Here is a 23630-nt window from a genome sequence, read left to right as displayed (position 1 = left end):
CTAGACACCCTGACCATCAGCCTTGGGCTAGAGGAGCAGGGCCTCAGTGTCCATCTCTCTTTCCTGTGTGGAAGGCACAGGACTCCAGGCAGGCATGGGCCGAAGCGCGGTGGGCCTTAGGGAGGCGAGAGGAGGGTGGTGTCAGGTCAGCCACGAAGAGATGGCTGGGGTGGGGGCAGGCTGGCAGGACTTTAGGAGCATTTTGTCCATTCACCGGGCATTTTGCAGCCCCGTGCCATGACACTGACATAAGTGAGACCCTGGGAGGCAGCCATGGATCCAGGTGAGGCAGCAAAGTGTCTTGGACTTCACTTTGTGGGGTGGCGGTCCACACCAAGATGGCACAGTCACTTGGGTTCCAAGGGAAAATGAGGCAGGAAAGACTTCCCAAGAGCTGAAGCTTGACCCAAGTCTTGACAGACGAGCAAGCTGGGAGGAGGGGGCCCACCAGTGGTTTCACGGGTGCTTAGCTGGGTCCTGAGGAAGCTCAGAAGTGGGTGTTCTGTTGGGGAGGGGGAGAGATGGCCAGTGCCACGCCCAGAGTGAAGAGAGCAGCCCCAAGTGGCTGGTGTGGCTGCAGTTTCAGGGCTTGTGGAGGGCACGCGAGGAGTTGTGCAACTGCGGGGTGTTTGATGGCCAGTTGACAGAGGGTTTTCCGAGCCCCTGGAAGGGTTGGGGCTTTACCCTAGGGACCGCTGGGAGTTACTGAACTGTAACCCGCCCCTCACCCACTTCCCACCCATCAGCTTACCCTTCCCCTGAATCAAATCAAGCTTGCTGAGACCCCCCTGCTGGTACCAGGTGGGCACTGGGCCATTTGGGGTGCACAGATTGATCCCATTGAGCCTCTACTCTAAAACCGAGGTTGAGTTGGAAAATGAGGATAAGAAGTTGGGCTGAGTCAAGTGGAAGTTAAAGCCAGTACTGGAAAAAAATGTCTTGAGGCCTTGAGTGCTTAACTAACATATGAATAGGATAGATCTTCAGTGCTAGAGTGGGCAGCAGAGGAGCAAAATGCCTCCCGAGGGCGGTCAGGAGTAGCGCTTGAAGGAGGTGAGCTCTAAGCCTTGTCTGGAAGGGCTTGGGGAGCTGAAAGGAGAGGTCATTGCTGGTGGGGAGCATGATATGGGGAGCAGGCGGTGACCTTGGCCCAGGGCCTGGCGCAGAATGAACGTGCTGACTTTGTGATGCTGAATGTTACCAGCATTCAGGGGATGGGGAGCCAGCCTGGTGTTGTAGAAATGAGCGTTTTAGACTCTCGCCTAAGTGTTAGCTGACCTACCAAATATTTTTAAAGAACTGCTGCACTGTTTAAGTCCTTAAAGCAGGCTTCTGCCATCTGGGTACCTATGCATGTAATCACAGCTCCTGCACACACCCAGGCCATGGGCTTGGGTTAGGGACCCTCCGTCCAGGGTTGGCTAGGCTGCAAGGCTGTTCTTCTGACGTGCTGCTTCTCCCTCCTGAGCAGGCTTCCCCTGGGAGCCCCAGCTGAGCTCGAAGGCTGTCATGCAGGTGAGAACCTGGGGAGCTCTTCTGGGACATGAGGGCAGAGGTGGGCTTCAGATCCTCCTGAAAATTGAGACACACAATCAAGCCTGCGGACAGGTGGCCCATTCTGTGTCTTCTCCCACCTACAGACCATGGCTGGCTGTGGGCGCACAGAATGGCTGCAGTCACTCCAGCTCAGGGATTTTTCAAAACAGCCATTTCAGTTTGTCCACCACATAGAAAAATCTCCATAAAGCAACCCAGCACATCTCATTTTAAACAGCAGGAGCTTCCTGGTGAACCCTGTAAGAGGAATTAGTTGCAAATTAAACCCCCAGGAAACAGAATGATTTGACCTATTGTATAGAATTGTTGGACGTGAACCAATTGGATGTTGAAAGACATCTGCCTAAGATGATTTGGCTCTTAGAGTAATTGCTCCTGAGCCGTTCCTTCTGGCAAATGTGAGGGAGTGCAGTTAAGGGTCCTACAGCAGTGACCTTCTCTACAGAGCAGATGAGAAAATTTTGAGCACCCCTTTTCTCTCTGTTCCCACTTCCCTGCTGCCTACAGTGTCACTCCCACTATTAATGTCCTCAGCATGGTCAGTGAGGGAAGCACGTCAGGAGGAGGGAGGCTTTCTCCGAGTGAGGGTGGATGAGGTTTTTATGGAACTTGGGTGACAGAAGCCTCCTCAGCAGGACCCCTGTTCTCCCTCAGGCTTGGAACACACCGTGACCAGTGCCTGCGGGGGAGCATTTTTACAGACTGGCAACCAGTGGCCAGCGGCTGCTGAAGGACACAGTGGTCAGCCCACTGAGTTGGCAGGAAGACTCAGAACAACAGAGCCTTCTCCGAGCCAGTGGTGGGCGTACCGGGCCCAGAGGCCAACAGGTTTAAACACCAGAGGAGAGCTTGCCCTGAAGACAGGTTGAGAAATGCCTCCAGGGGACGGACGTCCCTGGCGAGGAATGGCCTCTTTGTCTCTCCAGGATGGAGTGGGGAGCCCTGGCGGTCATTTGGCCAGTGGCCGGTGCCTCCTTCCAGGGAGACGTGAGTGAAATCTGAAGTGTGTGTGTGTCTGCGTGGCGGCAGCTGTAACGTGACAGCTGCCACCCCCACCCTCCACCCCCCGACTCCTTCCCCTCTCAGTGCCTCAACCCCCATTTCCGAGCCAGCAAGGAAGCTTGTCTGGCAGCACCAACTCAGCTGTCATACCACATCAGTTTTTGTAGGTTCCCAGCTAGTGGAAAAGTGCCAGACGCGGGCAGATGATACACTTAATGAAACGCTCAGGAAGAAAACTTTGGTTCCAGTTACTGGGGGCTTTCTATATAGCATAAAGGCACTCCTTTCCCCCACAGTGTTTCCAAATTGTCTGGTGGTAGGTACGATGCAAAAAAAAAGATGTCATGTTTCTAAACCCTGGAATCAGATCATGTCTTTTCAGAACCTTGTCACACATTGCAGGGTTCTTCCTTTTGGGGATAAATATGGAAAATATTGATAGTGAGGTAGAAGTTGATTCTGTTTGTTCAGCATCAGTGAAAGACCTAGTACATGACTGAAATTACAAAAGAAAAATGAAATGGGACGTCTTCTCCTTGTGAACATAAACTGATGGAATGGCGAGTCATTTATACCAGATGTCAGCTAGAAATAAGGCTGTGTGTCTATCTGTGCACGTGTATGTATATGCTGCTCTAATCTGTAGCGTCTGCACAGGGTTTTATGGTTTACAAGGCTGTTTGTATATCCTTTGTCTGGTTTTATTTTATAACAGCCTCATGAAGTTGATTTTAGTATTCTCCCCACTCCACAGCAGAGGATACTGAGGCTCTCCTGGGGCAAGTTGACCCCCAAAGGGTGTGAGCTGGTAAATGGCAGAGCCAGGTCTTGAACCTAAGACTACTGAGTCTGGTTCCAAAATGTACACACCAGTCAGTCTATTAGAGCTGCCAACACATTTGGTACCTGGGATTAAAGCACTACATTACTGGGGGAAGTGAGAGGCTAATCATTTGAATTATATTTGCACTTATTCCAAGACAGTCAAGGTTTGAAACATGCTGGAGTGCGGGGAGGGACAGAAGACAATACTGTTTTCACGCACAGCACTCTTCCCTTGTTACTTATTGGGTCAAGTGACATCATTTGGCCATTGAGGAGTTGGAGGCCCAGAGAGGTTGGAAGACTCTCCAGGGCACCCAGCTTGGAAGTGGCTTGGATCTGAGAGTCAAATCCAGATCCCATGGACACTTTCTGTGCTACTGGGTTGCTACAACCATATATAAATGTAAAATGTGGAAAGGAAGGAACAGTATGAAAAGGGGTGATATAGTAAATAAATGAACAACTGAGATCAATCGTCAGCCTAACGTTTAGTCACTTTACAAACGTGGAAGGTGCAAGGAGCCCAGGGTCTGCTCTCCGTGAGCTCAGCCAGGCTCCTGACCCACAGCCCGAGCTCTGCCCGTTGCATGCCAGGTCTTGGCTTGTCTGAATTTTCTGCAGCTCTTTGAACCAACAGATAGGAATGCTCTTGAGTTGATCTCTGTCCTCTATTGCCAGCTTCATAGTTGGAAGAGAACTTTAAATTCCAGACTGCGGCAACCCCTCCCTACCAAGGGAGACTGCGGTCTCAGGCTCATTTCAGAAATTCCGTATTTCTCAACGGTGAGTCCATGTTAGTCCTCCAGTTATTTTTAGGTGGGAACTTTATATTTTCTCTTTCATACCAGTTTGGCTTCCCTGCTTAGCAGGGGTTATATTTTCTGTCTAGCAGTAATATTGGAGCCGCCTTATTTTTAGCTTGGTTCGTTTTTCTTCCTGTGATTTCTTTTTTCTTCAAATTTAATACACACTCAAATAGGCTTTCTTTCCCTCCCTGCCCCCCCGCCCCAGTTCTCATTCACTGTGTCCTAAGACTTAATCCAAAGGCAGGTTCTAAGTCTCATTTTGTTCCAGGGAAAAGGAAGAGGAAGAGGCTTCAGCAGGCCTTGAGTATCTCTTGTCACATGGGCTGCTACTTGTCATTTTATTAAAGTCTCTTCACAGATCACTCACCCTGTGTGCCCCTAACAAGAAATGCTTTTGACCCCTGCACTCCACCCCCATCCCACCTCTGCAGGGAAAAACCTACTGACCAGGGTAGCGTGAGGGACTCTGAGGGGCTAGACTGCTAGAGGGCCTAGCGTGTGAGCATGTGACTGTGCATGTGTATGTACATACATGTGTATGTTCATACACGTGTATGCATGTATGTTTGTACATGCAGGTACACACACACATACTCTGGTGCTCCCCAGACCCTATTTCCACCTCTGGCACCCGTAGCATTTGATTCTGGCTCACGGACACCCCACAGGTAACACTTGAAATGGGACCCACGGTTGATGTAATATGTTGTCATCATTTAGTTCATTTATGCCACCCTGCATGTGGTGGCAAGGCAGCAGTGAGAATGCAGTCTAAAACTTGAGGAAACAGACCCCCAGGGACCTGACTAGCCCAGCCCCCAGCACAGGATAAGGTGAGGTGGGGCAGACCCGGAGCCCTGCTCACCCCTTGGCCTCCTCAGAAGCCTTTGATGGCTCCCTGTTGCCTCTCCACTAGAGCGTGATCCTTTTAGCCTGGTGGTAGTTAAGCAGATGACACACATAATCACGTAGCCCCAGAGAAGACTGTATTTTAGGCTGCGAGCTTCTCTAGGGCAAGGACCAGGCTTGACTGATCAGCATTTCCCCATAAACCAGCAACACGGGAGCTCCGTAGGGAAGAGCAAGTGAAAGAACCAACTAGTGAAGCAGGTTGCCACGTCCAGACCTCCTCCCTCACCCATTTGCCGTACGGATTTCCAGGGTCAGGATCTCACTCCATTTCCCGAAGCACCTTTCTTGTGTTGGAGCCGGAATCCTGTCTCACTCCTATGGATAAGAACTTGTCAAGATGCTTGTAATCCCTTCTGATGCCCTCGGCAAGGAGTCACCTTTCAGGAGGCAGTCTCTTTTGCGACTGGGCCTGAAGGTCTAGACCTGCTTCCCTGAGCACCCCCCCCCCAAAAGGGCAGCCTGTTTGCTATCACACATCTCAAGTTGATTTTGGTTCATAGCTTGCTGATCAGTGTTGGTTGATGGGAATTACCTCGACTTGTCACTTAGAGGAAAGGATCACAAGCCCCTGGGAGGGTGGGGTCCTTTGCAGTGAAACCATGGGTCCCAAATGCTTTCAGGGATCAGGCCTGTCCTCATAGCTGTGTTTTGGGGAAGCTTTAGTTGTTTGTGGTGCCGAGACTTGTAACTACAGTTCTTTAACGTGTCTCTAAGCATGGAGTGCCTCCACGGATGACCAGGGGCATGTTTGGTGGCTGTGTTATAATTAATATGTACATCTTAGAGTTAAAAACCAAAACATGGTCTCCTCCAAACTCTATTTCCTAAACTTCAAATGTGTAAACATGACATGAAATGGTAATTGTTTAAAAACAGTCACAAAAGCAGAAGCTGTTGATCGGAAGCCTGTTCCACAGGAATGTTAAGTAGAAGATGAGGGAATTCCACAGCCATGGTGCTTCCCGAAAGCAGCAGGGAGCAAGAAGGACAGTGTGCTCAGGCTCTGATGAAGGCAGATGTGGCCAATCCCAGCTCTGCCCCACGACCTCACTCACCTACTCTTCCTGTTGGCAGCCTCAGTTTCCCCATCTGTCCTGCAGTTAATATAAAGCTGTTGGCACCATGCCTGGTTCAAAGTAGACCCTCAACAAGTGCTGTCACGAAAAATAATAATAATAAAGAGGATAGTTTCATGTGCCACGTCTGCACGTGAAACTTCCTTTAAAAATATTTTTTAAATTATTCCATTAAAAAACCATGTGCTCTGGGTAAGAAAACATACAGGCATATAGGAAATTAAAAAATGAACTCTCTCTTCCAGAAACAAGAATCATCATTAACAATTTGTTTTATATTCCTTTAGCCCTTTTCCCATTATCTTACAAAAATACACATCTCTACATACTACCAGCATTTTTTTTCCTACATAAATGCTGTCCTACTAGACATCGTTCTGCATCACAGATCTTGTCCAAGGTCATTAGTCCTTGTGAGTGGTTCTATAATGTGACTGTAATGCAGTGTATTCAGTCATTCCCCTATTCATAGACTTTTAACTTGTTTCAAGTTTTTCATTCTTACATTCTGCAGCAAACATCTGTGTATATTTATTTCTGCTTGTGGGTCTGGGTATTTCTGTAGAATTGATTTCCAGAAGTGGAACTTCAGGCCTTAGGGTATTTAATTTTTGTTAGATTCACCAATTTGATCCCTGAAAAGGCCATTTCCAGTTTATACTCCCTCCACCAGTCGGTGAGTTTGGCTCCCTTCCTAAGGTAGGCAAATGTTTTAAAAATATTTTTTCCTGTGCTAAATTCTGAATTTGCAAAAGACTGCTTACGTTAGGACTCGCAGGGGATGTGTCAAGATGGATTGGACTTGAACTCGGCCCTCAGAAGCTGGAGTGGGGGTGGGAGCTGAGTGTGTAGGTGGCTAGAACCATGGTAGAGTCTCAGGGTCCCTGGGCTGAGGCACCCTCACCACTAACATTGAGGGTGTGCAGGGGTGGTAAGTACCATCCTAGCTTCTTGAAGGGAGGTGTTAGTGACAGTGTCAGATTCATCTTTGAGCCACTGTACCACCTCTTAACACACTGGGGGTTCGATACATGGGGTCCCAACACAAACGGAAACTCGGACTTGGGGTTCTGGGGCTCATAGAGGGTAGCTGGTTGGAAAAGGCCACCAGTGGTGAGAAGGCCATCTCCACTCAGCATCTCATGGCGCCTCTGCTCTCATGTTCCAGGCATTGATGGCACCTTTCACACAGTATGGAGTCTCTTCAGGACACCTTTTTAGGGCCCCAAGAGGGGCTGTTCTTGTGTTTCCCGGCATAAAAACATTCATTATCCAGATGTTTCCTTCCAAAAATTCTTGAGATGGTCGTATGGATGGTGTAATCTGTGATAGCTGTTGACAGGAAAGAGCCGCTTGAAAGCAGTTCTGAACAGTGGTAGCTTTCGGGGTTCCTAATTCTTGTGTATAGCACCTCACACACACCTTCCCTTTCCCCACCCTTCCTTCAGACAAAACAAAAACACTCCATCGGGTTTTTTGTGCTGCGACACCAAGAAATACAAGATGTAATAGTACAGTTGGAAAGACCGGTAGAGTAGGAATCGTGTGGATTTCTCACTCTGACTTTGGCGAGTCCCTTTGATTCTGGGTTTCCTGTTTGCCCTATTAAATGGGGTTGTTGGCTCTGACCATTAGGATCTGTCTATAACCAGATGGTTTTAAAAACCAAATCACACAAACTTTGTGGGCCAGAAAGTTCTATCTGGAATGAGGGAGTCTTGCTGTTGGTCTTTCTTGTTAAGTTTGGATTGGCTCTTGGCAGGTGGTCACTCCTGGGCCAAGTAGGGATCCCCACTGAGATCCCCACTCTTGCAGTGGCTTTGCTACCATGAGGTCTCCTGAGGGTGGAATTGCAGGTTCCTCTAAGAGAGCTGAGGCTTGGCTGCATCCCTAGTTCTTCAAGGTCAGGAAAAGTGGCAGGTCCCCTCTGCATTGTGATAAAGAGGTTTTCTTCTAGACCTGGTTTCTGTGTTGATACACAGTCTTTTCAGGAACTGTTTGAGAAGGGGAGCAGACAAGCAGCCCATCCTAAGACCGTGCATGGTAAGCATGTGAGGAACGATTCTTCACAGAGGCATAAGTTAGGGTTCTCCAGAGAAACAGAACCAATAAGACAGATTAATTATAAGAAACTGGCTCGTGTGATTATGGAGGCTGGCAAGTCCCAAGATGAGTCAGAAAGACCCAGTAGAGCCAATGGTGTAGTTCCAGTCCAAGTTTGAAGGCCTGAGAATGAGGAGATGCGCTGGTGTTATTCTAGTCCAAAAGCCAACAGGATCGAGACCCAGACAGAGCCAGTGTTTCAGTTTGAGTCTGAAGGCAGAAAAAAAGTTGATGTCCCAGTACAAATGCTGTCAGGCAGGAAGAATTCTCTTTATTGGAGGAGGGTCAACCTTTTTGTTCTATTTGGTCCTTCAACTGATTAGACAAGGCCCACCACATTAGGGAGAGCAATCTGCTTTACTCAGTCTGTGGATTTAAATGTTAATCTCATTCAGAAACACCGTCACAGAAATATCCAGAATAATGTTTGACCAAGTATCTGGGCAACCCTGTGGCCCATTCAAGTTGACCCACAAAATTACTCACAGGCAGGAAAACACAACTTTGTGTTGGTATAGAGCTTCTCCTCGTAGAGGGTTCTTATTGCATATTGGGGTTGAATTTTGGAGGAGTTTGCTGGAAGGTGGTTAGGATGCCAAGGTCAGGGACCCTGCGCACTGTAGGATGGGTGCTCTTGTGTATGTCCCCTCTTCCTTCGTGTGCTGGAGCTACAACACTGGAACAAGAAGCCTGTGTGAACATCCCCTCTTTGTAGAATCAGACTGAGGTCTCTGGAGCCAGAAAGTCTTCCGAGACCATCTGCTTCACCCCCTCCCGCCTCACCTGGAAGGAATCTTAGCCCTAGCGGATCAGGCAGCTGACCAGGGTCACACAGCCAGTGAGCGGAGGGCCAGGCTGGTCCCAGGCTGGCAGCCTCGTCATCACCATCCAGCAGGCTGAGGTTGTCCACAAGTCCTCAAGGAGATTAGTTCCTCTCTTGAAGCAGTTCCAAAGCAAGGAAGCCTGGGGCAGAGAGCTTGCCAGATCTCAGCAAGTCGCTTCCGCCCGGACAGCTGTGCTGGGCATGCGGCACAATGCCAGCAGCACCCCTCAGCATGAGGCAGTGACCCTGCAACCAGCCCCAGGGCTGCCGCCTCCACCAGATGGGTATGGGTGGGGTTTGACCAGTTTGACTGCAAACCTGTCACATGGCAAGGGGGGCTGTTAGGTACAGATGGAGGGAAGGGTCATGCCTGGAAGGGGTCCCTGGCTCTGCCCTGGGAGGCTGGCACCCTGCACCCAATGCCAGTTTGTAATCACTTGCTTAGAGCCAGCCAGCCTGGGACCAGCAGCATGCATTGGCCACCCCTCTAAAGATCTAGAATGTGCTTAAATACCTCTTTGATGGGCAGCTCTCTTCCTCCTGATACCATCCTTTGCTTTCCTCCCAGACTGCCTAACGATTCCTATAGGTACCTACGTGTGGTCCTGGTCAGATAAAGCCCAAGATGACCTCAGTTGCCTTGACTAATGAGCAAACTGATGACCAGAGGGAGGAAGTAACCTGCCTGGCGTCACTCAGCACGGTGAAGCTAGGACCAAGCTAGGCGACCAAGTCGGCTCTTCCAGTGCTTGCATTCCCTGCTGACCTGAACATGTTCATGTTATTTTGGACCTGGTGAAGCGGAAGGAGCACCAACTAGTGTTGGAAAGGCGGTATAGACAGCTGCATGTTTAAGAGCATGGGCTTTGGAGTCAGGCTGCCTCCATCCCTGGCTTGCTGTGTGACTGTCTTTAAAGTGGTGATGCCAGCAGCACCCCCTTATAGAGGTGTTGTGAGAATTAAGTGAGAACTTGGAGGCACTGCGCTTGGCACAGACCTTGGTACACCGTAGGCACTCAGCACTCTTCAAGTGTATTATTGAGAGTTGAGTCTCCTAGACCTTGGCTGAACCACTCTGAGCTGCAGATTTCATACCAGGCAGGTGAGGAGGGGGCTTGGGTGTGGTCTTGGATCCTCCAAGGCTTTGCTCTGGGAGGTTCCGTGAGAAAGGGCTGGCGATGCTGCTCAGTGAGGGGTGTAGCCAAGGTGGTCTGGCATGAAAGCCTGTCCCCCGTGGCTTTATCATATTAGAGTGCGGCCCAAGGCCTCTCTGGAAGCTGAGACCTCACCGTGCCTAGCAGACTGGAAGATCGCACTAGAGGGGTGGCTAGCCCTCTCTGTGAGTACAGGCTGTCAATACTTGGAAGACACGAGGCTGGACCGTCTCTGGCTCTGTTTGCCAAGGCCCCTGGCAGTCCCCCTTGGGCCCCAGCCTCTGTCTGCAGCACGGGGGTCAGAGGACACCTGCCCCTCTTGAGGTTGACCTGAGGGAACTGGTGCCACCCCGACTCTGCCTCGTATCCCAGTGGAAATGCTTTCTTTTCCACTTTTGGGAACTGTTCGCTGGAGTGTGTTTTTCTTTCTGGAACCCCGGGCATCCTCTCTCCACTATTTGAAAGGGTAGAGACCTAATTGTTTGGAGGGTTGGACCTTCAGGTCATCACAGTTGATCACCACGCCCTGGTGTTTCCTGCCAGCTTCTGTAAAAGCTTTTTTTCTGAAAGCGCAAACCTGATTGAGACTGCTGGCCCACATTTTGCAGTTTCCTACCCCTCCTCCTGGCATTCAGGGCCCTCCATAACCCAGCCCCAGTTTCCTTTTCTAGCCACTCCCCATCTCCTCTTCCTCAGTAGCGCTGGGCTCGGGACAGCTCACAGTCTTTCGTTTTACCTCACAATCCTTCAAGCTTTCCTCTGTCCACGACTTGGCTCTGTTGCCCTTTATCCTGGGGCCCTGTCTTCACCCATCTGAATCTTCCTTATTTCCTTGAGTATATTCTACCCTGGGCCCCCCATTCATTGTCTGTGATGCCAGGCAGGTCCCTCGGCTTCTGTGGCCCTTGAGGGGCCTCTTTGCACTAGGACTTGAGATCCTCTGAAAAGCCACCTTCTCCCTAAGGTTTTTCGAAATCCCTGGGACTGCCTTTGTTTTCTGCCTCTTCCAAGCTGCCACTGTCTGTACCACTTTAGAACTGGGTTGGTCCCAGCAGAGGCTCTGAGGCTGCCAGTCACCCTTGCCTGTCTGTGTCATGGGGATAAGGAATGACATGCAGCCAACACCCAGGACAGTGCCGGGCACAGGCAGGTGTTCAGTAACTCGTAACTGTTATTCGCTCAGCACTTAGGGATGCTGGTGTCCCGATTCTCCTGCTAAACCACGGCTCCTCTGGGGGTGGGAGGAGCCTTGTCTCCACGTGAGTGCTCAGCATTGGCCTGGGGTCCGCCTTAGCACCCAGTACGGGCTCAGTGATGTTTGAGAAAGAAAAGCAGGCAGGCTCCCTGATTGCCTGTGAATGTGGGTCTTCCGTTGACATGGAAGCAGAGAGCTGTCTTCCTGAGAAAGTTGCTGCACTAAATGGATGCTCGTTGATGCACTGCCTTGAGCCTGGGAGCAGCCTGGATCCTGGAGTGGCAAGTTCGCCTCAGTGAGTCTCTGCAGGGGATGGCGACAGAACTCAGGCCTGCAGCCACTCGGAGGCCTGTGCACGCGAAGGCAGTCACTGGAAGAGTGCAGAGTGATGGGCAGGGCGGAAGGGCCTGACCATAATTGCAGGCAGCTCCCGAGAGCTCTGTGAAGAGGCCCATGTGGCCTTTTAAATCGTGAGCAAAGCACATTCGGTGTCATCAGGGGTGTGGGCTCATCTCCCCCAGGGACCACAGAACAGGGCCCTCCAGGGGAGACCCCGTCCTGTACAGATGTCCAAGGGCAGGGATCAGACCGGGCTCCCTGACTCAGACCTGGGCCTTCCCCTCGCCCTTGGGCTGAGCGTAAAAGAGCAAGCGGTGCAGGTTCCACCGGGCAGTGACAGGCCTGCACGGCTCCCGCCGATGTGACCATTGTTCTTGTTCCACACCCTTGCTCCACAGAGCTCACCCTCTTTTTCTGGGGTGTTTCTATGCACGTCTGGAAACGAGATGGTAAGAGAACTCCAATTAGTCAGTCTCGTGGCTTCTAGACAGCTCCGGAAACCAGACTAGATGGAGGAGGGGGTGGGGCCTCTGCCTGTGTTGTGTTGGGTTTGTGTCCAGGCTCCGTCTCCAAGCTGCCCTACCCTTGCTGCCTGGCAGGGTCCGCCCCGAGGACCCCTGCTGCCCCATGCTGCCACCTCAGCCTCAGGGGGCCCCCTGCATTCAGGCATTCATTAGGAGGAGGGTCTTTCTCCAGCAGATGTTTTAACAATTTAGATGAGGAGAGCGTCCCCTGCCTTCCCTTTGATGTGGTGCCCGGAACTTGGCGGGATTTCGGCTGTGTCTAATTAGGAACAGCTGCCCGCCCCTCCTGTGGAACTCCTCACTTGGGCTGTGGTGCCGGGTGTGCTTTTTAACACCTCAGGCCTGACTGAAGTAGATGCCCCTGCCTCCAGAAGATTACAAACAAGACAGTCTGATAAAAGAGACATGAGGAAGCATCTGGGAAAGGTAGGAAGAAGAGCCCTGGTCTAAGAGTTAGAGGACCTGGGGCTTTGTCCTTCCCCAGGCCTCAGTTTCTCCATCTGTAAAATGTAGTCATTAGACTCCTGGGCACTGAGCCCTCCCCTGTGTGTTTTGTGTTCCGCACAAGAGTTGATCTGGAGCAAAGCTGCCACGTGGAGGCGAGAGATTGCCAAAGCAGCAGCTAAAATCAGAAGTTGTGGATCCAGAAATGGAAGGTTCATAGATGGGTGGTGAAACCCTGTCATCTCCAGTGCAGGGTTGCCTGTTAGAGTTCGTAAGCAGGCCTTCTGTGGCTCTGGGGGATGAAGGGTGATCTCAGAGGAGGAGGGCTCTTGGAATGGTATTCCAAGGATGCCCCAGTAGTGGTAACTGACATGAAGTCAACATTCCCGGAGTGCCTTCTGTGCACCAGGCGCCGTTCTAAACACTGAACGTACAAGAATTCGTTTGATCCTCATAACATCCTGGACACTGTTGTCCCCGCTCCAGAGATGAGGAAACTGGGGCAACTTGCTCTGGGTCCCCCATTGGGGCCGGGATTCGGGCCCCAGCGGTCTGGCAGGATCAGTGTTTTCAGCCGCTGCGCTGTGCTGTTGAACCTGTCGCTTTCCTGGACCCAGGGCTTTGCCTCCCAGGTGGCGGGTGCAGGGCAGCACCAGTCAGTGGCATGCATTGTCCTAATAATGCAGTCCTGGCCCATGGAGGCCTGAGGGTACAGCCAGGCAGGCCCACCACCGACTGAGTAGACGTTTCTTGGGCTGACGGGATGGCAGGGCCTGGGACTGGAAGCCTCCTTGGCCACACATCTCTATTGAGCTCTGCCACCCTGTCATTTGGGATCTGGTGTGGATTCCCAGACAAACCAGCTGGGAAGATTAGAGGTGAGGGGCCTGCAGGCTGGCATCTGTCATTTCCAGCTAGGCTCCTGCATGTCTGTGCCAGCCTCACCCTGCCCAGCTCCACCCTGCCTGGGGGTTCTCCAGCCTGCACCTCTCCTTAGACAGTCTTGGGGGTGCTGTCCCGTGGCATTCAAGGCCGTCCAGAACCACTTCCACCTGCCTCGGCATCCCCTCTCAATGGGCCTCCTGGACGGCCCACCTTCCCCACATACACCTCGTGCTTCCAGCCCCTGTGCCTCTGCTTCGGTCCTTCCTTCATCAAACACCCAACTTCCCTGCCATACCACTGTGCCATGCCCTCATGTCTAAATTCTTTAAGGCCTTCCCAGATTTCCCTCAACTGAGTTGTAGAGTCACATCTGCTCCCTGTTGAGGACCCTAAGCCTCCTCTGTCTGTGTTGGGGGCTCTGGCCCTCTTTCCCCAAGGGCTCCCTGAAGACCAGGACTGTGTCTGCTTCATCTCCGTCTCCTCTCGTGCTGGGCATTCAGTAGATGCCTAGTGGGGTGTGAGGACAGGTGGATGCTGGCGCTCCCAGAGAAGGCTGGGTGCACCAGCGAGTACATTGATTTCCTCGGCCTGTTTCCCAGAGGTGAGGCCAAGCCCTGCCCTCCTTTCTCTCTTCCTGAAAGGAAGGTAAAGAGGTAAAGAAGAGGTTTTTTTTTTCTTCTAGTCTTTTTCATTAGATGTGTGTCTGCCTGCTTTCAGAATACTGACCTGAGGCTATGCATAATAAAAAGAAATGTATATAATGAGGCTGTTATAATAGATATCAAGCTCCACAGTAGAAGGAAGGGCAAGTGAAAATGATTCTACCCAATATCTAAGCTAACCTAGCTATTGAGGTTAAGCATCAAAATTAACCCTGAGCTTCCTGACAGCCAAAGGAAATAAACAAAACAAAAACACACAAACAAAAAACTGTGAGGGGGAGGCACGGAGTTGGTGAACACCAGAGCAAAGCATAGCTTGTTGCCAATGGACTTGGGGAACTCGAAACACTTAGAGCCACTCAGGAGGCCTCTGGTTTGCACCAAGCTCTGTCCTGGGCCCCTCACTCAGATGATCCCCTCGGCTCTCCTTGCCTCTCAGGGCCACAGCCCTTGGTCAGTACACCAGCCTCACCCTCCTGGCTCTGTGCCCTTGGTGAATACGCCCAGGGCCCCTTCCAGTTCCAACATTCTCCGATTCTAAAACAAAGTGCTCTCATTTTTTTTTTCCCTCCATATATAGTTCTACTTGAAAACCTTTCTACTTCAGAAGCCGACAGAAATCCCTACCCTGTCAATTTAATGTTCCTGCTCCCTGCCTAAGAGGCGTAACATCACAGCCTGCCACCCAATATTAAAGGTCATTTTCCATGAATTTATAGACGGTGATGTCCAGATAACTTGTGACTTAAAACATACAGTTACCAGCTCCCCTATTAGGTCAGTCTCTGGGCCGTCGCAGATCGGTTTGGGTAATAAGGAGGACGGGCCTGGTCATTAGGCAGGGGACAGTGATGTCTGGTGAGCTGGCCTGGCGCAACTGCCCTTGACTTCCTGGGGCTCTTGGCAAACGTCTCCTGGGAGAGGAGATGTTCCCTTAAATGGGTGTTTTCTCAGGCAAAGGCAGCTGCTTCCGAAACACACAGCTCCTATAAGCCCAACTTAACATCGTATTTACTTTCATGTGATCCACTCTTAACTACATTTTTTCTTTACTAACATACTTATTCATTATTTAAAACAACTTTGAAAAATTACTATGCAATAATTCCTCCCTCTATACACAGTAGCTGTTTATCTTCCTGTATCAGGTTTTCTGTCCTTTACTCATGTGTATCTGTACTTACAACATTGCTGTCATCAGAGTTTAGATATTATGGGCAAAGTGTGTGATGACGGTGTTCAGCAATTCCTAAGCAAGGAGTAGAATTCCTCTGGGGCATTGTTCACATTGCCCAGGACTTGTTTAGAAAGCCCACATTATACGGTTTGCTCAACACATAAACAGTCTTGTATTTCACTTTTTAACTTAGCATAATTTCATGCACGCTATTCCATGTAGCTACATAATCTTCAGATTTATCATTTTAATGGCTGTTTAATATTCCATCCAGTTAGCATGCCGTAATTTACTTAACTGCTCCCTATTGTTGAGGCCTTAATGAAAATTTGAATTCACCATGTAATAGGGGGGAAGCTTGTTTTAATGATTACCATCATAACATCCCCTACCCTAACTGCATGCCGTTACTAACCCAGCTTTGGTGAGGTGCAGATACTTTGGGAACAATAAATCCTGTCTGAGAGGTGTATGCCCAAGTCCCTCTGATTTAATAGCTAATCTGTTCCCTGCACATGTTTTCCTTTTAAGCTAGTGTTTATGTAGACTATCCATCTCTTCTGAATATTGTGTAATACTGGGCTATATGCATTTTTCATCTTGTTCCAGGTACCTTATCACTAAAGTCAGGGACTTTCATAAATTGGAATTTGGGGTAAAGAGGGGTTTCTGGCTGTCAGTTGTCATTCATTTATCCCACCCACATTCATGGAATATCTGTTTGCATCTGGGCTCTGTGTGAGAGGGAGAGAGAAAGCAAGGATGTTCATGATTATTGGGGGCCCACAGAAGTGCATCCACGAGTTGCTTTGTGGCCCAGGATTAAATGACGATTTGCATGCAAAGTGCTTTGTAAACTGTAGCGTACATGTCAGTGGTTGCTGGTCCTGCTTGTGAAAGAGGATGAAGTGGAAGGTGGTTTTCCTATGTCGGTGCCTGTCAGCTGCATTCCCAATGTCCCCATCCCTTGGAATTCTCCAAAGCCAGGAAGCTCCACTGCACTCCTTAGAGCCAGGGGCGGCAGGGGTGCGGAGGATATGACCCCACAAAGCAAGCACTTTGGCAGATTTTGTAATTTACAGAGTTGTCTCCAGTACCTTACAGTTGGTCTTTGCCTTAAAATGACCAAGTCCTGCCTTTTGTAGCTCTTCTCTTCTCCTCTTACCCCCCATGAAAAGGAAAGCATCATCCTCAAAACTAATAAATCATCCCAGTTTACTCATGGGACCCAATAAAGCCGTGTTTTGCCAAAGTAAGGGACATCTTCTCAGAGGAGACATGATTTTAGGCAGCCTGAGAACCACATAGTGAGGTTTTTCCCTTTTCATTTACTTTCTTTCTAAAAAGAGAAGGTTATTCTTGTTTGCCAAAGAAAGTATCTTGGTTTGCTGCTTAGACCTCCCGCCTGCCCCCACCAGGTCTCCATTACTTGCCATCTTCCTTTTCAGCAGAGAGAAAGTGAGCCTTGGGCTTGCCTCCTGGCAGTGGTACCCACCTAGTTGGTTTTGTTCTTGTTCATTCTTTTTATGTTTATCATCTGTTTTTGGTAAGGATAATGGCTTATGGGATGGTGATTAAAAGTTTCCTTTTTAAGTGAATTTATTTACTCTAAAAAATGAGGCAACATCAATAACAATGGTAAATAATAAGCCAGGTGGTACTTGAAAACAGCAAAATTATGAAGTCGGTATGTAACTCAGTGAAGTTTGGGAGATACTACCACAGCGCTATTTAATGTCATCACTAAAGGTCACTACCCAGCATTGGTTAGTTTCTGTTGTATCAGGGCCTGTGCGCAGAGGTGGATTTTTTGTCGACCCTATGAGCTGGCCTTGGATCATGAAGCCCAGTCTAAAAGAATGCTCTTTCTCAGAAAGGCTGACGTCATTCATGTGTTTTGTCAACTGCTCTTCAAGGCACATGACTCCTGTGGGTTTCTACTATATCTTTATGGCACTGGACCTCTGATTTGGAGAATGCCTCGAGATACCACTTAAATAGCTCACTCTCACCACCCTCAGTGCTTTTTTATCAAGCCCCACCACCCCTCTCCCACCTCCTTGGACCTGGTGCTCCAGCAAAAGTAGACAGTGAATAGACACATGGTGGAATATTATTCAGCCTTAAAAAGAAATGAACTTCTGACACACGCTGTAACATGGAAGAACCTTAGAAACATTATGCTAAGTGAAATAAGACTGTCACAGAAGGCCAAATACCATATGATTCCACTTATATGAGGTACCTAGGTAGTCAAATTCATAGAGACAGAAAGTGGAAGGGTGGTTGCCAGGGGCTGGGGGAGGGGAAATGGGGAGTTAGTGGGGGGCCGTTTCAGGTTAGGGTGAAGATAAAGTTCATGAGATGCATGGTGGTGATGGCTGCACGACAGTGCGCATATACTTAATACCACTGACTTGTGCACTTAAATGTGGTATAATGGCAAATGTTATGTACATCTTACAAATAAAACAAGAAAGTGGGCAGTGAGCACGTTCTCTCCAGCTGCACTGCCTTGGCTTGCCCTGGTCCTACCACAGGGAATCCTGTCCCTCTCCTGTTTCCACTTGTCAGAGCTGTCAGTTCAAATGTCATCTCTCCTCCTGTCTCATCCCTCCCAGGCCCTGCAGCAGCCCCTTGGCTGCAGAATATTATGGTGATTTAGGTGCCCGTTGTATCTCTTCTGGAAACAGTGGGCTTGCCGAGAGCAGCCTCAACAGCGAACCCCCTCCTTTCCCCCGTCCTCACGTTGGCCCTGCGCACAGTGGGTGTTTATGATCAAAGCAAGAAAAGTGCCCCTGTGTGAGGAGGAAGCACCTGATCGTAGCATCATCCTGGAATCCATCATTCAGCCACTGCTGGCCTCTCAGGAATAAGCAGCAGCTGAAAGGAACATGCCCTGTCTGGGGCCTCATCTAGATGGGCGGTCGCCCCTCAGCCCACACTGGAGCCAGGCCTTGGCATCCTCTCCAGAAGATTAAGAGCTTTCCTTCCTTATTCAGAAGTGAAACTGGACATCTGCTCTCAAGTTTCTTGGCTGTATTCAGTGTGTTAGAAGATAGGCAGGCCCTGGGGGAGGTAGAAATGCAGGAAAAGGGTCATTCCTGGGGCTTTGTAGGGGAAAAATCAGTGACCCTGCGTCCCCTGGGGGTGGCTCTTGGCTTCGTAGGTCTTTAAAATGAATATGTGAGCTGGGTGGAAACTTGAGGGTCATTTGGCCCAAGCTTCTCATTTTATAGCTCGGGAGTGACAAGTCCAGAGACCAGGGAGTTGCCCTAGTGGGAAGACCACCCCCGCCTTGGTAAGCGATGGGGCTGAGACCTCTGCCTGTCCTGGGCTGGTGTCAGAACACACCCGGAACATCACGCTCACTTCTGCGCCGCCCCGTGCCCTTGAAGACTGCAGGCGGTGGCAGGGAGGCTTCTCAGGGAGGCTTCTCGTTCTATTGTTTGGTCCAGAGCCTGAGATCTCTGTGAGGAAGCCTTGAGCAGTGAGAGCAGAGACCCCGCCCTCGAGGGGTGGGACAGAAGTTAAATACAGCCTCCACCTCCCTGGCTGGCGGCTCTGAATTCCTTTGGTGTCACCTGGTGGGTCCCAGGTGAGGAAGCACGTGCTGTGCATGCTTTACATCTCTGCTTCCTTCCTTTTTGACTGCAGAATTTCAGAGGCAGGAAAGCGTCCGGTCCCAGCACAAAGGCATCCAATTATACGATACCCCTTACGAACCCGAGGGCCCAAGCATGGACTCCGACTCAGAGAGCACGGTCAGCCCCCGACTGCGGGAGAGCAAGCTGCCCCAGGATGATGACAGGCCCGCTGATGAATACGACCAGCCATGGGAATGGAACCGGGTCACCATCCCAGCTCTGGCAGGTAAGGAGCCAGTGGCCCTGCTCAGAGGCGGCCGCTGACCCACATGGCACTCACCTTTGTAAAGGGAGTAAGTGCACGGGTCCCTGCCTGCTCAGGTAAACCACAGGGTTTCTAGTACAGCTGGGCCCTTCAAGGATGAGGAGGGTCCTGGAGGAAGTCCCTTAGGCCAGGCCTAGGGGAACTCCCGGGTCTGGCCTCCAGGGTCTCCGTTCCAGTCCCTCCCCCCATCCCCAGAGACAGCCCAGATGATCTCATTGTCTGACTCTGTCTTGGTCCTGTTGGTAATGCTCTAGTTCACTGAAGCCAAGATTTCAGATTTCAGAAGGAAATCTTAGAAGCTAGAAGAAAATCAATCTGCAGAGTGGCTCCTATTGGGCCTTGTGGAGCCCAGTGGCTCCATCCTGTCATACAGCTGCTACAGGCCTGCATGCATCCAGGGCTGCTGCGTTTCCTGTCCCAGCTTCAGCACGAGCCCATCCACAGAGCACAGGCCGTGGCCACATCCTGACCTCAGGAGTTGACCCTACCCCTGGCCTAGAGCCCCTTGAATGACTCAGGTGCCTCTCCTCTCCCACAGCCGTATGGAAAGCAGTCTGCCACATGTGTCACCTGTCCTAAGCTATGTACACACCCTTTGATCCTAACCCCAGTCCTTAGGGTCCAGGCTGAGGTTATGATCTAAAGCACAGGAAAGGCATGGTGATCATGAGAGATGAAGAATGACCTGAATGTCCAGCAATGGGGGTCGGTTAAATGGAATATTGTGCAGCCACTACAAAGTGATGTTGACACAGAGTTTATAACAACCTAGGGAAATGCTTATGTTTAATGTTAAGAGGGGAAAAGTCAGATGCAAAAACACTTTTATGCTTCTAAGACTTTAGGCATATAAACAGACATCGAGTGAGTAATTTAATTCTTACCACATTGAAGGTCAGAAAGGGAGAGTTTTTATTTTTATTTAAGATTCATTTTGCCTTGAATCTCCCATTTTCATGCACAACTAGACCCGCCCTCCCTTCCTAGCCCCCTAAAGCGAGGCCTCTGCCCTCCACTCATCTTGATTCCCTTGCTCGAAGTTCTGACTGTTCTAGCACAGACTACTCACAGTTCCCTGGATGTAGCGCACTGTGCAGTCCCATGCCTTCTGTCTCAGTGGCCTTCCCTGCTGTGTCCTATCTGGAAACGTCCTGTGCCTCCTTCGCCATCCCTGTGAGCCCTCCTGGTACGCAGCCACATGTCCCACGGGCTTCCTTGCTGCCTCTCTGAGCCTGTTGAGCTTCCTGCACATGACTCTGGTGGGGCACTTCCCTCACCATATGGACTCAGTGCTGTAGGTGCTGGGCCCGCCTGCCAGGCCTTGATGTCAGTCAAGAGCCAGAGCCGAGAGTAGTCATGTGGCTGAGGTCCTTGGTCACCTCAGGTCTCTCCTGTGCATTTCACAGCCTCCTCTGCCCTCGGCACAAGGGAATCCAAGGCCTGTCCGCTGGCATGGCTGACAAGGCTGTGCTCCTCCCGGGTGTGGGAGGAACTAGAATGGAGCCGATGATGTCCCAGAGGCGGCTCTTCACAAACACCAGTTTGATTAAAGGGCTAAAGGGCTCATGTGACAACTGTCCTAGATACCAAGGGCCCATGGCAAGAGATGACATTCCAGGCGGTGTGGCGTCTCACCCTCTCCTGGACTGACCACCTTGCAGGTCATGTCACCTTAGTTGCTCTAGTCTAGTCTGGTGCTTTGCTGCTCAATATGTGGTCTCTGGACCAGCAGCATCACATCACCTGGAAACTGGTGAGAAATGCAAGGTCTCAGGCCCCACCCCAGACCTGCAGAGTCAATCTGTTTTAAAAGACCCCCAGGTGATTCGCTGGCATGTTAGAGTGAAAAGCCCTTACCCTACAGGACATCATCTCTTCAGAAGCCTCTCAGACCAGAACTTGCCCACTTCTGCCCAAAGCTAGTTTTAAAACCACTATACATTTAGTTTTTCACAAAGGATCACAAGGTCTTAGATAGAACTGTCTCCAGACAAGTTTCTGAGCCACAGGTAGCCACTGTGGACTTGGTTATATGTTGCTGAGCTGCTATCACAAGTGTCATTATAGGTCAACTTCTTAGGCTGCTGATAGAAAGTAGTCTGACTCATGTCCCCACCTGTGTCTCATCAAGTCACTTACCTCATCAATTGTGTGTCTTGCTCTGGGATGGATACCGATTGTGCTTTTCCCCAAGAAGCTTTTGGCTCGGTCCTGATTTCTGGGGCATAGGAGGAAGCTGTTTCACTTGGGCTGGAGGGATGCTGTGAGCACCAGCCTTTAGTCTTGACCAGATCCCTCCCCACATCTGTGGACAGAGCCCGTCAGGTGCGGCATTGCAGCCAAGGAGCACCCTCCTGTCTCCTAGCCCCAAAGTGCAGGTGGAACGAGGTGGATGGGCCACCTCTCAGGTAATAAGGACGAGTTGAAACAGTTCGATTAGGTTGCTAGAGTGCTGCCGTGGTCCCATCTGTAAACCCAGAAGGACGGCTGCTCAGAAACAAAGGATAATGTTCCCACCTGAATCAGTAGTGTGTGTGGCACGCACTTTAGCACATCAGTGGTGGTGTCAGGGAGCAAGGCAGGCTGGGCTGGGCCTCGTCCTCCTTATCGCAATACCTGTTTGAAATGCCCCACAGTTTCTCTGGGCCCTCGGGAGCTCTGTGATGGGCCCCGAGAGCCTGGGGTGCAGGATCTGTAGCCGTGGTAGAATCCACTGGGCAGTATCGTTAGCATCTCTTTCCATCCCTTGTTTTTTTGTTTGTTTGTTTGTTTGCCGCACCGCGCAGCATGCGGGATCTTAGCTCCCCAACCATGGATCGAACCCATGCCCTCTGCAGTGGAAGCGCAGAGTCTTAACCACTGGACTACCAGGGAAGTCCCTGCATCCCTTGCATTCTGATTCTGCCTGTTTAGCTTGCATGAGGTAACCTGGTCAGCGTTTTCAGATTTCCGAAGGTGTGTGGTGTGGGGACCCCCAAAGGGCAGAGGTAGGCCCACCAAGAAGGAGTCATAGGGATTTAGGGTCACAGTGAGTGGTAAGAATTTCAGGTACACCTGAAAGTGTATAATGAGCTTCCTCTCACCAAGATTTGCCAGCAGAAGCTTGAATGAGGCGGGATTGGTGTTGGGAGGGCTTTGCCCTGCAGTGGGAGGTTGGCCTGCAGCCCTCTCCAGGGCTGCTTCCAAGCTTCATTCCTTCAGGATCCCAGCATGCTGGTCAAAGGCCAGGAGAAGGGAAGGCCTCTGAGCTACTCTGTGATTCAGTCTACGAAGCAAAAGTGCTTTCCGCCTTTCAGAGTGCTGTCCTGCACTGCATTCGTGAAACGAGGCTGTTCTCAAAGGGATGCTTTGGCATTCTCCGCAGAAGTAGGCCTTCTCAGCCAGTGCAGCCTTTCGGGAAGGCTTGATTATCCCTTCCCGGTTGTCGCGAAAACAGCTCTTGCAGGGTGTGAGGTGGTCCTAGCTTCTTGGGAATGATAGTCTTCCCTTTTCTCAGAATTCTGCGGCCAGGTGAATGAGAGACACCGCAAGCTCCCCAGGAGCCCTCGGCTTCCCTTGCCTGCCCTCCCTCCAGGAGGCTGGTGGTGGCCTCAGCCAGAACCCCTGCCCGCAACCATCCAACACTGGAGCCCCAAGCCACACACATGGCCTGAGCTGATCCCAGCCCCGGGACAGATGCCCAGGCAGTCTTACCACCAGCTGCAGCGAACAGAGCGGTGCGGTGGCTTCCATCAGGCTGACAGCCCCCTTGCCACCCAGCAGAAACACCTGCCTTCAGAGCTGGCTGGACGCAGTTCTCCACCCGCTCAGTTCTCCAGGGGGTGCGTTCTCCACTCACCGCCCCCTGGAGTCTTTACAGCCGGCAGGTCCAGCCCCCCGTTGCTGCTCCCTGCTCAGCGTGGGGCAGGAGAAGCAGCCTGGGTGATTCCACGCTGTCTTGGGGGTGACGCAGCTTGTCTGACCAGCCCCTGGGCTTTGTGGCACGAATTGTGGGATGGACAAAGGAAGCCTGCCCAGGAGGTGGCCACACAGGCAGGGGGCCGAGGAGCTGGGTGGATAACCTGGCAAAGCAGACATGGATTTGGAGTCTTCAGATCTCTGAGGGGCCATTGGAAGGACAGGGACTGAACCTGTCCTGGGGCTTCTATTCCCTCACCTGGGAAATGTGTCCACTGCAGAGGGCCCTGGTGGGGCTTAAAAAAGGGCACTGCGTTGGGGAAGTGCTGGTATTTAC

The 23630-nt window shown here is 50.9% G+C and overlaps 1 protein-coding gene across 14 annotated transcripts in view; it reads left to right on the top strand.

The window, feature by feature from the left end:
- SHB (SH2 domain containing adaptor protein B) overlaps positions 1-23630 on the top strand; it is a 134112-nt gene that overhangs the window by 67651 nt on the left and 42831 nt on the right. For 13 of the 14 annotated variants that reach the window (XR_016393594.1, XM_089913434.1, XM_089913423.1 and 10 more), the window contains one exon: positions 19142-19357. Coding sequence is in view for 13 of the 14 variants with exons in the window: in XM_089913434.1 (XP_089769560.1) it covers positions 19142-19357 (216 nt within the window). In the remaining variant the exon portion in view is untranslated. Of the gene's footprint in view, positions 1-19141; positions 19358-22182; positions 22285-23630 lie in introns of those variants that run through there. The other variant, XM_089913432.1, reaches the window with a different exon arrangement.

This window comes from Delphinapterus leucas, chromosome 6 (genome assembly GCF_059928025.1).
Source record: "Delphinapterus leucas isolate spDelLeu-1000000601 "Yukka" chromosome 6, BTC_Dleu_Yukka2, whole genome shotgun sequence".
NCBI classification, from domain to species: domain Eukaryota; kingdom Metazoa; phylum Chordata; class Mammalia; order Artiodactyla; family Monodontidae; genus Delphinapterus; species Delphinapterus leucas.
Note: the sequence above shows the minus strand (reverse complement) of the source record. Positions and strands in the feature narration are given on the sequence as shown.